At 42.8% G+C, this 18,568-nt stretch overlaps 1 protein-coding gene across 1 annotated transcript in view; it reads left to right on the top strand.

The window, feature by feature from the left end:
- lamb4 (laminin, beta 4) overlaps window positions 1-18,568 on the top strand; it is a 69,689-nt gene that overhangs the window by 35,353 nt on the left and 15,768 nt on the right. Inside the window, exons 17-26 of the mRNA XM_042335441.1 lie at window positions 307-427; window positions 3,178-3,355; window positions 7,292-7,435; window positions 8,971-9,202; window positions 9,363-9,520; window positions 10,043-10,267; window positions 11,534-11,751; window positions 12,036-12,132; window positions 14,974-15,346; window positions 17,927-18,087. Of these exons, the coding sequence (XP_042191375.1) occupies window positions 307-427; window positions 3,178-3,355; window positions 7,292-7,435; window positions 8,971-9,202; window positions 9,363-9,520; window positions 10,043-10,267; window positions 11,534-11,751; window positions 12,036-12,132; window positions 14,974-15,346; window positions 17,927-18,087 (1,907 nt within the window). The remainder of the gene's footprint in view (window positions 1-306; window positions 428-3,177; window positions 3,356-7,291; window positions 7,436-8,970; window positions 9,203-9,362; window positions 9,521-10,042; window positions 10,268-11,533; window positions 11,752-12,035; window positions 12,133-14,973; window positions 15,347-17,926; window positions 18,088-18,568) is intronic.

Here is an 18,568-nt window from a genome sequence, read left to right as displayed (position 1 = left end):
GTGAATGACCTGTCAAGAAGAATTGTTGTGGACTGAGGTAGCAGCTTGTTGGCATCAGTTACAACAGGGCCATTACACCTTAGTGCTACAGAAACGGTCCCTTCATCCACCAGCCCATCAGGGAGAACAGCAGGCTTTGGAATATCTACTCTTTATTGGAAAATTAAATTGACTAGTAACCTACAACCTACAAAGAACAAAACTGTTGAAACAGGATTGCTTGGTCAAGCCAAACAATGAGTAGCCTTGTTACATAGATTCTAATGTAGTGATTTACAAAATTGTCTTTTGTTTTTGCATACGCAGAGTTGCAATTCCTAACGTTCGTTTTTGTCTGGAGCCTCAAGTGCGTTATTCAGTGGAAATTTACTTTAACCGTTCACCTACTCCAAACAGCCAGCCCAGCAGTCATATCCTGATTGATTCGGTAAGCACCAAGGCTTATGATGTAGAATACATTCAGTTTGTGATGTAATCACCTAGTGAAATTTAATATTGAAGAATTTAAATTCTCATCATATTGATCATAAAAGGGAAAATGCAATGAAAATATTTTTTGCAGGTGCTACTGTACAAATAGAAATGTGTACTTAAAAGAAATGAACATTTAAAAGGCAAAATACTGCAGATGCTGGAAATCTGAAATAAAAACAAAAGTCACTGGAAAACCTCAGCAGATCAGGCAGCATCTATGGAGAGAGGAAAGTGAGTTAACGTTTCAGGTCAATGACCTTTGTTAGAACTGTGCTGACAAAAGCTCATTGGCCTGAAACGTTAACTCACAATCCTCTTCATAGATACTGCCTGACCCACTGAGTGTTCCAGCGCCTTCTGTTTTTATATTAACTTTTAGAAAAAACTGCCTGAGTATTCCTATTTTGATTTAAATTATTTTTTGGCATCAGTATAAATCATATTCATAGTGGAGCAAATAGAGTTGATCTCACTCCAAAAGCACCCCTTTGAAGGTGATTTTAAGGGCATGGCCAAAAGTCAAGCTGATTGATGTCTCTCACAATGGATTTCTACTGCACTTTAAATTCACTCTAATAAGTGCAGCATAGATAGGACACAAGTGCAGCACAATGCAGTTGCAGTTCCTGAATGCTGTCACCAGATGTCGCAACGTTCTTTTTTTCTATATGTTATGATTTGTTTTATACAAAAGATACTTCAGATACCATATTATGTGCACTTTGTGTTTTGGATCATTATACATCATCAGCTGTCCCACTCATTTTACGTTTGCCTCAAGTGATGCTATAAAACATGAAAATAAATTACAGCAAAGGCTATATCAGCTCAAACTCATTAAGTACACTGACACTACATGAACATTAGCATTGGAGTTACAAATTTGATTATACTCAAACGAATAAACCAATTTTATTTGGACTCAAACTGGATTATGTATTAATCTGGTGAAACTCCATTAGTACCGCCAACATCACACTCTTGAATCTCCAAGGCTTGGCTCTCACCAACCTACACCTAACACTCTTTGGAATTGGATAAGCAGGCTGTATCGCTCCAGGGAGGGAAAGCATATTCCATTCCAGATGCAGAAAATTTCCATCTCATTCCATGCGTAGGTTGCATATATATGTGAAACACAGTCTGGTTTGGATTCTTTAAGCATGCTAAAAAAACTGTGACACTGTGACAATACTCTGGGCAGGGCTGTGCCACCACTGGGGGTGGGGCTGCGCCAATACTGTGGGTGGGGCTGTGCCAATACTGTGGGCGGGGTTGTGCCAATACTGTAGGTGGGGCTACTGTGAGAGGAGCAGCTCAGAACACGCTTGCGGAGTGCGGCGCAAACTGGAAATATATATCGCTCCACCCCGAGGCCCCTCTGTTGAGATTACCTATGTGTCTCTCCTTTGTATGTGTATCTGTGTGTGAATGTGTTTGTGTGAGAGTGGCTGTGTGTCTCTCTCTTTGTCTGTATGTCTCTGTGTATCTATGAGAGATCTGGGTTTGATTCCCAGCAGGGCAAAATGTGGGCAAGTTTCCTTACTCCACACGCCTCTATTTACCTAGCAGTATGTAGGAACCTAGTTTTTAGTCAAATGGCGGATCACCTTTCCAGAGGTAATAATTCCTTAAAAAAGATAATAAATTGATCACTTCAATCTACGACTGTTTGTGGGACACTGCTGTGCACAATTTAGCTGCCATGTTTCGCCCACAAAATATAGTCAATTCATTTTACAGTATATTCTGTGAAGCGCTTTGAGACGTCACAAAGACGTGATAAGGCTCTCTATCAAATGCAAGGATTGTTATTATGAACGTGTGCCTCTCTTTGTGTGGGTGTCTGTGAGTGTCTTTCTCTTCTGCGAGTGTGTGTCTCTTAAGTGTGTGTATGTATGTGTGTCTCCTTTCTCTGTCTGTGAGTGTGATTATGTCTCTGTGTCCATGAGTGTGTGTCTCTCTTCGTGTCTCTGTCTGTGAGTGGTGGCAGCCCTGAAAGGCAGGAGGTGGTGACCTTCTGGAGCCCGCAGTTAGGTCACTGGTGAGCAGTGCTGGTGTTTGGGGGATCTCCAGGCCTTCAAATGTAGTGCAGGGTGAAAACAGACCATTTCCCCTTCACTGGTGTCCCATCCCCCCCCCCCCCCGTCTAATTTGTCAATCCAGAACACAGTTTAACTTCAGTAACTCCTTTATTTCAACTATAGATTTCCACTCTCCTCAGCAGTTCCTGTGCCCAGAATCCTTTTATGCTACTTGCTTCTCATGGTCAAGGTCCAATTGTTGATTTAACCTTAAAGCAGCATTCCAATATATTTAGTTTTTTATCAATAAAGTAAAAAAATATAGGTTGGCAGTAAAATGTACCTCTCAACAACACCAATCAACTCCCCACAATTTTCCAGAAATTTTGTTAAATTTGCCCCACAATTGGGCATTTTTCTACCAGGGTTATAGGATTCCACATGTGTCAAAAATCTAGGTGGCCAAAATAAATAATTCTGATGTCAATTCACAAGGCTATGCATGAATCAACCTCCATCTTTGTTTGTTTGTTTGTATGTATGTGTGTGTGTGTGTGTGTGTGTGTGTGTGCGTGCGTGCGTGCGTGCGTGCGTGCGTGCTTGCTTGCTTGCTTGCTTGCTTGTTTGCTTGTTTGTTTGTTTGTTTGTATGTAATAAATATTTTTTCTCTTGTAATTAGCTGGGTCTGATTCCAAGCATCAGATCTTTGGAGAATCTCTGCACTGGAACAGAGCTAGATCAGTACAGACAGTACCAGTGTGTCGAGGTCGCCTCTGAAGCGGGTCCGCAGATTTTGCCAGATGTTTGTGAGAAACTGATAGTCAGTATGTCAGCTCAAATCCACAATGGAGCAATCCGTGAGTACGAGATTAATACTGAAACAGAAGACAGCACTATGGAAACAGTCCAGCCTACAACAACAACAAATTGATTTATGTAGCACCTTTCACGTCGAGCGGCCATCCAAAGCACTGGATTTTCACCCGAGCTGCGGGTTGGATCCTACAATGAAATGGTCAAACTGATATATTTTGACCCTTCTCCACTCTTAGTTTTCACACACTATGTTCTGTACGGTATATTAAAGGCGAGTGAGGCCATTTGGTCTCAAGTCTTTGCTAGTACAGATTTAATAACCAGCTGCTGCCAGACCTGAGTGGCTCTCCCTCAAGTTTTCCTGCCTCTGCTCATATGAAGAAGTTCCCAGTTTGATGTCTTCCCAGTTGGTCTGACAGAATCAGGAACTTACTAGGTGGGGAAAATACACCTTCAACCACACAATAGGCTCAGAGATTGTCTTAGAAGTAGACATCAGAGATCATTGAGACTTGTCATAAGGCATCATATTATCGTTATATTAGCACCAATACACTTGCCGGCTAAAGAGGCGATCCGTCTGATTGGCTTGCTCATGATGTTGAGATGTACAGAATCGGGCCCGAGCTGTCTTTAGATAGTTCGGGCCTAGACGTAGTTTTGAGGAAGTTAAGCTGTGTGGGGGACAATTTACATTCCCGGCTTGTGGAATGCGATTCGGGTTAATTCGGTTTAGTGGGGATGAGTGGGGATAACCCTGGTCACCAAAAGAAAAAAGTATACTTACAGAGAAACATCAACTCACTTTAATATTTTGCATTATTCATCTAACTAAGAGTTCAAAAATTAGAGGCCCAAATTTAAAACTCAGGAATAAAATGACAAATTCAGTTAGTTTGAATGACTCAATTACACAGTCAATAGTGTTTGTAAACAGTGATGTCTTGTTAACTGACTTCCTTACGTATGTCAATATAAGCTAGATGGCAGAATCTTAAAGGGGTTGAAGGAACAGAGAGACCTAGCGGTTCATATAAGTAAATCTTTGAAGGTGGCAGAACAGGTAGATAACAACAACAACAACAACAAGATTCCATTTATAAAGCGCCTTTCACGTCAGGAGGACGTCCCAAGGCGCTGCACAGTTGGGTCATGACCCGAGCAGGGGGGAAATGGTCAGGGTGAGGGGAGGGAAGGGAGGGAGCGAGGAGGGGGAAGAGAGTCGAGAGGGGAGCTCAAGGCACGGTCAAAGAGAAAGGTTTTGAGACCGGCCTTGAAGGAGGAAAGGGAGGAGGCGGCGAAGGCACTGGGGGATGGAGTTCCAGAGCCTAGGGGCTGAGAGGCTGAAGGCCCGACCACCGATGGTAGGGTGGTTGGGGTGGGGGACGTGGAGCAGACAGAGGAACGGAGGGTACGGGCAGGTAGGTAGGGGGATAGTAGGTTGGAGAGGTAGGAGGGAGCAAGGCCGTGAATGGCCTTGTAGGTGAGGATGAGGATCTTGAAATCAATCCTCTGGGGGATGGGGAGCCAGTGGAGGCGAGCGAGGGTGGGAGTGATGTGGTCCCGAAGCCTGGTGCGGGACAGTACACGAGCTGCAGAGTTCTGAATGACCTGCAGCTTGTGGAGGGAGGTGGCGGGAAGGCCGGCGAGGAGAGAGTTCCCATAGTCCAGCCTTGAGGTGACAAAGGCGTGAACCAGGGTTTCAGCAGCGTGAGGGGTGAGGTAATGGCGTAGTCTGGCGATGTTCCGGAGGTGATGGAAGGCGGTGCCAGTTGTGGTGCGGATGTGAGGGAGAAAGGACAGCTCAGGGTCGAACAAAACGCCGAGGTTCCTGACTGGCTTTGAGAGGTGGAGAGTGCAGCCTTGGATGCTGATGGTGTCAGCGCCTGAGGTGCGGAGGCGCTGACGTGAGCCAATCAGGAGGGCCTCGGTTTTTCGCACGTTGAGCTGAAGAAAGTTGTCTCTCGTCCAGGACTCGATGTCGGACAGGCAGGCTGTCAGGACATCGGTGGTCGTGGAGTTGAGAGTAGAGGAGGAAAGGTAGAGTTGGGTGTCATCCGCATACATGTGGAAGTTAACTCCATGTCTGCGGATGATGTCACCAAGGGGGAGCATATAGAGGGTGAAGAGGAGGGGACCAAGGACAGAGCCCTGAGGGACACCACATGAGACAGTGCGGGGGGTGGAGGAGAAGCCATTCGTCGAGACAAAGTGAAGACGGTGAGAAAGGTACGACCTAAACCATTCAAGGACAGTGCCTTGAAGGTTGAGGTGGGAGGACAAGCGGTGGAGTAGGATAGCGTGGTCGACCGTATCGAATGCTGCCGATAGGTCGAGGAGGACGAGGAGACAGAGGGAGCCCTGGTCACAGATGGTCAGGATATCATTGGTGACCTTGACCAGGGCAGTTTCTGTGCTATGGGCAGCACGGAAACCTGACTGAAGGGGTTCGAAAAGAGAATGGGTGGAAAGGAAAGAGCGCAGTTGGGAGGCGACAACTCTTTCCAAGACCTTGGAGAGAAAGGGGAGGTTGGAGATGGGCCGGTAGCTTGATAGCTGCGACGCATCAAGGGAGGGTTTTTTCAGGGTGGGCGTGATGATGGCAGTTTTTAATGGAATGGGGACAGAGCCAGAGGAGAGGGACAGGTTGATGATGTCAGTGATATGTGGGGCAAGAAAGTGGAGCTGGGAGATAAGGAGTGGAGTGGGGATGGGGTCAAGGGAGCAGGTGGTTGGTTTTAGGGATAGGATGAGTTCAGTGACAGAGGGTGGGGAAACGGGTACGAAGGTGTGTAGGGGAGGATGGGTAGGAGTCGGAGTGTGGGAGGGAAGGGGTGGGTGGTGGGTGGAAGTTGGAGGGGAAGTGACCGCGGAGCGGATTCCCTTGATCTTGGATTCAAGGAAATCCAGCATCTCCTCGCAGTGAAGGTTGGAGGAGATGACCTGCGCGGGGTGGCGGGGGGGACGGAGGAGTCGGGTTGTGGTGGAAAACAGTAGCCTGGGGTTGTTCTTCGCCTCCAGGATTATCCTGGAGTAGAAGGACGACTTGGCCGAGGCTAGAGTGGAGCGGTAAATTTTGAGGAGGTCCAGCCAGATTTGTCGGTGGACCGTTAGGCCAGATTTGACACAGGTGCGTTCAGCAGCCCGCACCTGGCTTTTCAGTGAGCGGAGGTGGGTGGTGTACCAGGGGGAGGAGCGGGAGTAGGAGACAGTGCGGGAAGTGATGGGGGCAAGAGTATCGAGCTGTTAAAAAAGCATACGGGATACTAGGCTTTATAAATAGGGGCATAGAATACAAAAGTCAGGAAGTTATGATGAACCTTTATAAAAGGTTCCAGGATTAGGCCTCAGCTACAGACTGTGTTCAGTTCTGGGCACCACACTTTAGGAAGGATGTCAAGGCATTGGAGAGGGTGCAAACGAGATTTACCAGGATGGTACGAGGAATGAGGGACTTCAGTTATCAGGAGAGGCCAGAGAAGCTCGGATTATTCTCCTTGGAGCAGAGAAGGTCAAGAGGAGTCTTAATAGAAGTTTTCAAAATTATGAGGGGATTCGATAGGGTGACCAAGGAGAAACTATTTCCACTGGCGGGTGGGTCGGTAACCCAAGGACACCGATTTAAAATAGTTGTTAAAAGAAACAGAGGGGAGGTGAGGAGAAACTGGATCTGGAATGCATTGCCTGGAAGGGTGGTAGAAGCCGATTTGATAACAGCTTTTAAGAGAGAAGTAGACAATTATTTGGGGAGGACAAGATTGCAGGGCTATGGGGAGAGAGTGGGGAAGTGAGATTGATTTGGATAGCTCTTTTCAAAGAGCCAGCACAGACACGATGGGCCGAATGGCCTCCTTCTGTGCTGTATAATTCTATGATTCTATGTTCCATGAAAATACAGTTTGCTCTGAGGGTTGATGCAGAGAGGGGATAAATGGCCACCACTTGCACTGTAAATGTTTATGATTCTATAATTCTAGCCTGCAACTGCAACCCGCAGGGCTCTGCCAGTCCCGTCTGCAGCAGGTTCGGTGGTCAATGCCAGTGCAAGCCTGGTGTGATCGGGCGATGCTGTGACACCTGTGTACCAGGATCGTACGGATTTGGCTCCAATGGCTGTTCATGTAAGTCACTCACTGTTAGAATAATAATAATAATCCTTGCATTTGAAAGAGTGCTTTTCACGTCTTCTAGACGTCTCAAAGCACTTCACAGAATATGCTGTAAAATGAATTGACTGTATATATTGTGGGCCAAATGTGGCAGCCAATTGCGCACAGCAGTGTTCACAAACAGCCGTGGATTGAAGTGACAAATTTTATTTTTTTTGTTCTTTTTCTTGAGGCATTATTGTCAGGTGTGTGGAGTAAGGAAACTTGCCCAATGTTTCTTGCTTGCGAGGCAAGTGCTTTAACTACTGAGCTACAGGACTCCTATGATAATTGAATGGAGCAAGTAACAAGTATTTAATACAATACTTGAATGGAACATGTATTTTTTCCCCTATTTTAATTTTATTAAAATAAAATGCATGGAGTTTTTTTATATGAAAAAAATTACTTTAATTACAAGAGCACTGTTCTTGTGGAAAGGTGTTTGGCAAATGACCATCCAGTTGTTGAAGATAAAGACAGCGTTGATGGGAACTGCATTCAAATTCATCATTGCCTCACTTGCACATGGCGTTTCCTGAAGGTGACACATGATATTCTTCTCTTTCCTAAAAAAAATTTCATCAAGACAACAACAAATTACATTTATATAGCCCTTTCATGTTCACGTTTCAAGGTGCTGGACAAATATGGATTGTTTGTGGGACACTGCTGTGCACAATTGGCTGTCGTGTTTTACCCACAAAATATACAGTCAATTCACTTTACAATATATTCTATGAAGCGCTTTGAGAGATCTCGAAGACGTAATAAGGCACGATATCAAATGAAAGCATTATTATATACTATATTATACATATATTTAGACCTGAGCTGGGGTTGTGATCAGGAGAGTTACCTCTTGGAGCTTTTTATCTTGTTGCTGCATCCAAGGGGAGAGAGTCACTTGCCAGTTGTATTGTATCGTAATCATGATTGTCTGAAAAAGGAACTAAGCTTATCACTGCAGTCCAATCCCTGTGATATGGCAAAACTACTCAATATTGCTTAAAGATTCCATGTGTTTGAATTGAGCTCATTATCTCTTGCCTAAAATTGCCTAAAATATACGGTATTATTTGGGGTTTGATAATTTCAACTAAAAGAAAAGATAATGGCTCCAAAATAGATTTTTGTCTCTTATGGCCACAATCTTCAGAGCAAGGATTGATTTGGCACATCATTTAAGACAACACACTTCTTTATTGCTCTTGAAAGCATCAGATGTTGAGTAGAAATCGATATTGAGTCCTATACCTCTAGGGAACGATTGTGGTCAGAGCCTTTTGAATTAAGCAGCAGCTTAGTTCTGTGATCTTTGACATGTCAGTTCAACCAGAGTAGTGTGGCATCAGTTTCCAAATGACATAATTCAGAATGTGGAAGAGCAAAGCGAGAGAAGGAAATCAGTATCGTACATAGAGTGTGCAGCCACCTCTTCAATAAGTGACATGCTTTCATTCACTTCAGTTAGATATGAGCACAACTTGTTTACTTTTCCCTTCTAGCCTGTGTCTGTAACCGTCAGGGAGCCTTAGATTCGATCTGCAATCAGCTGACAGGACAGTGTGATTGTCGTAGAGATGTCGTCGGTCGTGCCTGTGAGCAGTGTCGTCCTGGATATTACGGATTCCCCAGCTGTCGGTCATGTTGGTGTAATGGCTATTCCGAGCTGTGTGACTCTCAGACAGGAGTGTGTCAGAGCTGCCAAGCATTTACAACTGGATCTTACTGTGAGCGGTACGAAGCTGTAACAATTAATCTGCTTGATGTTTTGAAAATGATTAATAAAATACAGTAGATCATAGCCAGCAGGATTAATGTCCACTGTAGCTCATTATTTTGCTTTGGTTAGTGATCACATAGACTTGGATTTTAATCCTGCATTTCATCGTTACAGGTGTATTGATGGTTACTACGGTAACCCAGCTTTAAATGAACCCTGCCATCAATGTCAGTGTCCTGACGTTCCAAATAGTGGACAATATTTTGCTCATTCTTGTTATGAGGACCCCAGGACTCTACAGCTAGTTTGCAACTGCATTGAAGGCTATGCAGGTGGGAAAATCAGTCAATATGTGTTGCACCTAACAATGGTTGATATTATGACAGTAGTTAAGCTACTGTCAAAGCCATTTTTATAAGCGACGAAGAAGGCTGACATGGAAGATACGTGCAACACATTGCTTATGATCACTGGCTCACTAGCAGCTCTGGCTGACAGTCAGGCCCACAGACTTAGAGAGCTCCAACTTGAGGTTTACTGAAGCTTTTGTCAGCTGCTGTGCATAGCAGGATGGCTTGCTGAATCTGTTACCGCATTTACATAAAATTGTCTTATCCTGCGTTAATTGTACCTCCTTTGAGAAAAGAGACTTTCATTCCATCTTTTCAATTTGAGTAAATCCCAACTTTATTAATTTTGACCAGATGAAAAACTCTGTAGGAACAATATCAAGAACTGTGTATTAAAAATTCATCAAAGCACCAATGAATATCTTTACAATTGTAGCTTGACTTTTTTAAATGGTTCAAATATAGAACTGAAATATTTAATGACTTTCATCTTCTTCTCTTCAGGAATTCACTGTGACCAATGTCTCCCTGGATTTTATGGCACACCCACACGCCATGGAGATCAGTGTTTGCAGTGCAGCTGTAACGATAACATAGATGAAAGAGATCCTGAGGCCTGCAACCCTCAGACAGGAGAGTGTGTGAAATGCCTGTATAATACCTATGGACCAAACTGCCAGTTCTGTAAACCTGGGTACTATGGATCCGCTATCAACAAGGATTGTAGAGGTAAGAATGCAGAGGAGGTAACCCTTCAATTCAGCTGAACCACACTGTCACATCTGCTCCAAGTTGCACCCTAATATGTTTTAAAGGTAACTTCTGATCGAATTGAACTGACATTGAACTGAATGTCAGAAGGCTGTTCCATATAACTGTCACAAGTAGCCACTGTCAGAATTAGTGCAGTGAGAGCAGCAAAGTGTTAACGCAAGGGTTTGAACTATTAATTTCTCAGATGCAAGCAGGGATAGGAATTACCTTTTCACTTGTTAATCAGTGAATTTATTTACTCATCAGACTTGGTAATCTGCTCAAGTCACCAGACTCATCCTTGTTCTATAGATAGACGCAATAGATTGAGCTTTTTTTTCACTAGAGAAAGGATACTTAAGGGGGAACCTAATAGAAGTGCTTAAAATTATAAAATGCTTTGATAAGGTTAACTTAAGTAGACTCCACTGGTTGGGAAGTCATTAACCAAGAGACACATATATAATACAGCGACAGGGGTCGAAAAAAACGAATTTAGAAGGAACTACGTCAAGCAGAGGGTAGCGAGATTGTGGAACTCACTGTCTGAAGCAGTGGTTGAATCGGATCATATATCTGTTTTATAATTCATTCAAAAAAAATTGGTCACTTCAATCCACGACTGTCTGTGGGTCACTGCTTTGCGCAATTGGCTACTGCGTTTTGCCCACAAAATATGCAGTCACTTTACTTTACAGTATATTCTGTGAAGCGCTTTGAGACGTCTCGAAGACATGGTAAAGTGCTATATCAAATGCAAGGATTATTATTATTATAGATGCATTCAAGAGGAAGCTAGATCTTCACATGAGGAAGAGAGGAATAAAAGAGTATGGGAGTGAGTAAAGGAATGGGTGGAAACTCATGTGTGTAAACATGGGCATGGACTGGTTGGACTGAGTGGCCTATTTCTATGGTGTACATTCTTTGTAAATCTTGTTGCTTTTCAAACCAATACCGATCTGTACATGTGGAGATCATTTTAGGTCACTTCAAAGATCTATATAACGTAAATGGACTTCTAAGATTTGAATTTAGTGATCCACTTAATGTCTTAGTCATGAGGAGAGACTAACTGTGAGTGCAGTTAAATGTTCTAGAGAAACGTGTCCATCACTTTAATACTGTCTAGTCGAGTTTGAAACAACAACATCAAACAACTAGAGGGCTGTACAGTATTTCCAAACCTTTTGGTCGAATGACATATTAATCATGACTAATAAACAAAAAACATTGTTTCAGAATGTACTTGCTACGCATTTGGAGTTGAAAGGGAGCACTGTCTACCTGACGGTTTATGCATGTGCAACCAAGTGACAGGCCAGTGTCCATGCTTACCTTATGTCTTTGGAAACTACTGTGAACAATGTGCACCGAATTTCTGGAACCTGGGCAGTGGAAGAGGATGTCAGCCATGTTATTGTGACTCTAGGAATTCCATCAACACCCAGTGTGATCAGGCAAGATAGAATTACAATTCATCATAGAAATCTTTACATAGACCATTATTATTATATTATATTATGTAAATCAATCTAAAAGAAAAAAAGAAACTTTGATCAAGGGTAATTAATTTTAAGATGGCACAAGTGTTCAGAAAATAAGAAATTTACCCCAGCAGGGTAAATTGCTCTTTAATTTTTTTCAGTGGTATATATACTTAGTTTTAGGAGCTACTTAACTGTAGTGTGAGATACTGTGATTTACTTTCTTGTTATAAACCAAGTTACATGTATGGTTGTAGATTACTGGACAATGTCAATGCAAAGATGGCTATGGGGGAAAAACATGCTCCGAATGTCAGGACAACTTCTATGGAAACCCAAGGGGACAGTGCATTCGTGAGTATCTGATTCTGCCACAATATTCATTCACGGGCAGTTCAGTGGATTCTAGAAGCTGCAAAAACTCAACTAATGGAAAATATTGAAGCAAACTGTGCAACACAATTAATAACTTTTTTTTAGTTCTCATCCAATGACATGGTAGGTAAAGATACATAGGTGAACATCAGGAAATTGCAGGTTTGATGCCCAGTTTTAACTGAGTTCATGATCTAAGATGAGCAGATATTGAGGCAATAAAATTGGATGAGTACTAGTATTGACCTCTGCTGGAAAGTGAACTTTATGGTCATTGAACAAGCACAGGATCTGTCTCAATTGCTTCCAAAGTCAAATTGCCTTGTGATATTCACTTTCAAGGCTCTTACTCAAAGAATGATTATTTGGGCTCGGTACCAATGCACTGCCTACACCTGTGAAATCATACACCAGGAATCAATAAGTAGTTGTACATAACATAAGATTGGTAAAAAAAAACAGAAGTCGCTGGGATCACTCAGCAGGTCAGGCAGCATCTATGGAGAAAGGAAAATGAGTTAACATTTCGGGTCCGGGACCCTTTGTCAGAACTGGGGCATGTTGGGAGGGAGAGGCTTTTAAGGGCTAACAGAGAGGGAGGAGGCAGGACAAGGAGGACAAACAACAACAATAACACAATTTCATTTATAGAGCGCCTTTCACGTCGGGAGGACGTCCCCAAGGCGCTGGACAGTTGGGTCAGGACCCGAGCAGGGGGCAAATGGTCAGGGTGAGCGGAGGGAAGGGAGGGAGCGAGGAGGGGGGTAGAGAGTCGAGAGGGGAGCTGAAGGCATGGTCGAAGAGAAAGGTCTTGAGACTGGCCTTGAAGGAGGAAAGGGAGGAGGCAAGGCGAAGGCACTGGGGGATGGAGTTCCAGAGCCTAGGGGCTGAGAGGCTGAAGGCCCGGCCACCGATGGTAGGGCGGTTGGGGCGGGGGATGTGGAGCAGACCGGAGCCAGAGGAACGGAGGGTACGGGCAGGTACGTAGGGGGATAGTAGGTCGGAGAGGTAGGAGGGAGCAAGACCGTGAATGGCCTTGTAGGTGAGGATGAGGATCTTGAATTCGATCCTCTGCGGGATGGGGACAAAGGAGAAAACGGGATAGAGGACAGAGCATGATGGGTTAAAGCGGTGTTAATAATGCAAAACAAAGACGGGGCAGAGGTGGGGGGGTTGTAAATTGCAACAAAATAGGCAGGTCAGGGAGAGAAAAGGTGTGCCTGGGTCCCTGATGATGTGGTAATGATCACAGAAGAGGGGGAGGGGGAAGGTGAGCTGTTATGGTCTGAAATTGTTGAAGTTAATACTGAGGGCAGAGGGCTGTAAGGTCCCTAGCAGAAAAATGAGGTGCTGTTCCTCGAGCTTGCGCTGTGGGTCATTGGAACAGGGTAGGAGCCCGTGGTCAGAGTGTGAGTGGGAGGGAGAATTGAAGTGGCAAGAAACCGGAAGCTCAGGGTTGTGCTTGTGGACAGAATGAAGGTGTCCGGCAAATCGGTCACCCAATCTGAGTTTTGTCTTCCTAGTGTAGAGGACACAACATCGTGAGCAGTGAATGCAGTAAATTACATTGGTGGTAGTACATGTAAATCGCTGTCTCACTAGAAAACTGTGTTTGGGGCCCTGGACAGTGGTATGGGAGGAGGTGAAAGGGCAGGTATTGCATCTCCTGTGCTGGCATGGGAAGGTGCCGGGGGGACGAGAGCAATTGTTGGTGGTGATGGAGGAATGAACCAGGGAGTCACAGAGGGAACAGTCCCTTCGGAATGCTGAGGGGGGAGAGAAAGGTATGTTTAGTGGTTGGAAATACTGCAAAACAAAGGCAGGGGCAGGGGAAATACTGAAACAAAACAGGCAGACCAGAGAGAAAAGGTGTGTCTGGCACCAAGATAATATGGTAATGGTCACAGAAGAGGGGGAGGAGGAATGTGAGATGTTATGATCTAAAATTGTTGAAATCAATATTGAGACCAGAGGGCTGTAAGGTGCTGTTCCTCGAGCTTGCGCTGTGGTTCATCGGAACAGCGTAGGAAACCATGGATGGAGAGGTCAGAGATTTGTAGTTGCTTCGCCCCTGAAAATTAATAAAGGTTCATCCATACTGTTGTGTTCAAAAAACTTATTCAAGTCAGTTTCATTCAATGAGCACTTACTATTTCAGCATGTTTATTCAGAAAATTCTATAGAAACAGGCTCTTACTCCAAAAGGATATCCAAGCTAATCATAGTTCTTTGTACTTTTTTTAAGGACTTTTGATGGTAACATTTCAACAATTAGATGTAATGGAGACATAGGGGATGATCAGACAGGACTTTGATTAGCCGATGACTCAAGCTGCTGTACATTGTAACTTAGAGTGTACTTCTGAACACAAAGAATTCATTACCGCAGGTTGGGAAATATCCATAAAACATGATTTTAAAAAATACACAGTTTAGTTTGGATTACAATCTCTGAAATGCCATCATCTGGTAACACTGAGGGTACAAACAATAATAACAACAACAATTTGCATTCATATAGTGCCTTTTTCCTAAAGTGCTTGATGCTGCCCTGTGTATAAGCATTCATCACCATGATGGAAAAAAAATGTTATTTTGCTTGGTGGAAGGTGAAGTCAAACATGGAAACTTCCTTCCACACTGAATGGTGCTATTACCAACTGTGCCATCAAAAGAATTTATTTAGTTCAGCTTCTTGTCAATAAGAATCGTGAAATGGTAGCATATTGTTTCAATAACACTGAGCTGATAAAAAAAACTATGTGAACCATTTGCCATGCAAACATTTTAAAATTCTTTTTTTTAATGTTTTTTTGGTAGCTTGCAACTGCAGTTATGAAGGAACGGAAAGACCCATGTGTAACAAGATCACAGGTGCCTGTACCTGCCGAACAGGTGTAACAGGGCAGCACTGTAACAAATGTGACTGGGGTTACTGCAAGGAGTTCCCGACTTGCACCAAATGCCACCCTTGCTTCGAACCACTGGATAAAGAAATCTGCATACTTATTCCTGGAATGGAAAGGCTGGCCAACAAAACATACAGTGTTACTGATGGGAAATTAGCTTCTTCAATTGATGAACGGTTGAAAAGGCTTGAAGAAAACACTTCTGAAGTTGACAAAATAATAAATGGCTCAGTTACTTCCCTTGATACATTTGAAAGGACAAAGGATTATTTTGAACAAATAAGGTAACATTCACTGTGATCATTCATTATAGTGCTAAGTAGTTTGAAGTTTGTAAGTATATATATTTACACTTTGTGTATGCAATTGTCATTTTTTTAATATTTACTGCATTGTTAATTTCAATGGGAAAGAAAAATGAGGTCTGCAGAGATTAACTTGCTCTGATTAGAAAAAAGATTCAGAGGATTCAGGTCATTAAAACTATGAAAGTCAAAGATGTAAAGAACTATGTATTTGTCTTAGATCATAAGAGCAAGCATAGGTTTAAAATGAGTAGGAATAGAAATCAACAGATGTATACTCCACATAGATCAGTGAATATATTGAATAGACACCCAACAAAAGTAAAAGCTGCTTTTTCCATTCATGTGTTTCAACACTGGCTAAGTATATACTTGGGAATAGTATTAGAGGAAATAAGGATAGGTGTCACTGAACAAATAATCCACAATACACAAAGTTTATGTGGTGCTGGGGCCCAGTATAAAATGAAAGGGAAGAAGAGAATATTGCTTTTGGAGATCAGACTTGGAGGCCAGGGTAGAGGTGGAGCAGCTGCAAAATGAAAAAAACATGACGAATTCTGATTGACTGTTTCCATATGGAATTCGCATTCCCCAGTGACTGTTGCAATCACTGTTCCAATTATTAACAAAATCTGAAAGATCAGGGCAAAAGATCCACATTCTTGACCTCACTATCTCCTCTGATCTCAAATGGAATGTTCACATTTCCTCTAATGTTAAAGCTGCCTCCAAGAAGCTTTCCTTTTTTGTGCCAAACATTTCTTCTCCCCTCACCATTGTGAACCAAGATTGTTCAAGTCTGGAAAACTGGTCCCATATTTATGGAAGTTCTTTTAGCATTTCTAACATTCCATGATAGAATAAAAGACACAATTTGTTTGATAAATGATTATCTATCTTCCACTCTGTTTTTCTATTTTTTTACACTATTATATCTATTAATCTTTTGAGTTTCTCCACTTTATCCCTATCATACTCCCAATATACTGTCTGTCATACCTTCTCTTTGAATACTCATTATATTGAAATCGAAACTCATCACATTTCCTGCTCCAGCACATTCTTTCAAAAGACTTCAAGATCGTGGAACTTCTTGCCTCCCTCAATCATACCTTCCACCTATACTCTACAGTTGTTAAAAAATAAAGTTGGGCATCACCTAAGTAGCTTATTACTTGTTGACTTGTTTCTTTTTAATGTTTGATTTGATTTTTAATATTTGATCTAGGTTTCTAAATTTAAAGAAAAGAGTAAAGACATATTTTACCTGTGTAGTTTTGTCAAACCATAGATCAAATGCAATAATTATTATTATTATTTTTTATTATTCTTTTTCACCAATAGCTACTCTGATATAACGAACAAAGGTGTGATAGGTTGAATTCAAGTTCAGAAAATGCTTTAAATGACTTGTACATATATCCAACAACAAGACATTGTTTCCTTTATTAATACTGAAGTAATCCTGTCAATGACAGTGCCTTTTGTGAGGTGTTGAAAGTAAACAGCATAAAGTTATACTGTCAACTCATACCTCTTGGGTAGGGGCTCAAGTTAAAGGTAATTTAGAGTTTTCATACAAGCATCGCGCATTAATGATTCATATGCACTCTGTCCTGAATTTCTACTTATCCAACATTAGCTACGCAGCAGCACCGGCACAAAAAACACCTATCCCTCAGACTTAACGAACCAGTGAGCAACCTAGGAGTCAGGTTCAACCCACTGCTGTCCTTCCTTCCCCACATCCGGTTCCTGACAAGGAACACCTTCCTCCACCTCCACCACATTTCCTGCCCCAGACTATACCATACCCCAGACGCAGCTGAAACACTCATCCATGCGTTCATCACCTCCCTACTTGACTTCTCAAATGCTCTCTTTGCCAGTCTCCAAGACTCCACCATGCACAGGATCCAGCTGATTCAAAACTCCGCCACCCACATACTAACCCATTCTAAATTCCGTATCTTCATCACACCAGTTCTAGCCAAGCTCCACTGGCTCCTCATCACCGATATCAAGACCTTCACACTTGTTTTTGAAGTCACTTTATGCCCTGGCACCTCCCTACCTCTCTGACCTGCTTACCCCCCAACCCACAACCCGTTGCCTCCGCTCGACTGGCCTCCTGCGTGTCCCCCATGCCCTCTGTTCCACCTTCGGTGGTTGCCCTTTCAGCCATTATGCCCTGACACTCTGGAACACTTCCTCCATCCTTGCCTCTTCCTTCGCCATTTTCAGGTTGTGCTTGAAGAGCTTCCTATTCGACTGTGCTTACGGTCACCTCCCCCTCATCCCAGCTCGGAGTGGTGCTCCGCCACTGTCAAGTGCTCTGGAATGCTACCCTGCGTGAGGGGTGTTATATAAATGCAAGTTGTTGTATTTGACTGCCAGTAGTATTTTCAAGATTAGAAATGAATGAGCAGTGTTATACTGAATGTGTATATTTAGTGAGGTGTTCAAGATAACACATTAATAACACTGTTGTAGCAAAACTACAGGATTGTCTTCTGTGGTACTCATGAGAATGCATTTAAAACTTATTTTTTTTAGCACAATGAAAATGCAGGTCCAACCAAATCTGAATCTTACGAATGACACCAAAGCACTGAACAGAGTCATTAATGACCTCAACCATGAAGTTAACAAACTTACGAAGAACATAAGTGTCATCAAAAAGTATCATGAAATGACAGCCAGTGCAAATATTCAGGGTATGTGTAAAAGGAGAACCGATAAACCAAGATTAATATGATGCATATGAATGTATGATAATTATCGTTGGTTTAATTCTCCGCCCCAGCTCTGTACTCCTTATTGCCTCTGTCAAATGTTTCAAAACTATGCGTACCGTCAATATAAATGTTTTTGTTGTATGCCTTATGTCATCCCATGTCGCCCTATACTAAAATAACCTATTTTAGGACGAGCAATTTACAGTTGAAACAGAAATTTAAGAGTATTCAACATAAATGAACTCATCACTCCAGATTCTCATCAACTTACCATCACTATCTAGAGGCAGACATCGACAAAATTGGACAGAAAGGCAAATAATGAAACACTGGATGCTCTTTTCATCAGTAGAGTTGCTTTCATGAGAACTCCTCATGTATATATTCACCCCCAATTGTTCTTCCCCTCCAATTTTCTCCCTCTGCTCAAGTGCTGACCAACAATTCTCCAAATAAAATT

This window comes from Callorhinchus milii, unplaced genomic scaffold (assembly GCF_018977255.1).
Source record: "Callorhinchus milii isolate IMCB2004 unplaced genomic scaffold, IMCB_Cmil_1.0 Scaffold5, whole genome shotgun sequence".
In the NCBI taxonomy this organism is placed as follows: domain Eukaryota; kingdom Metazoa; phylum Chordata; class Chondrichthyes; order Chimaeriformes; family Callorhinchidae; genus Callorhinchus; species Callorhinchus milii.
This window is presented reverse-complemented; position numbering and strand designations above follow the sequence as displayed.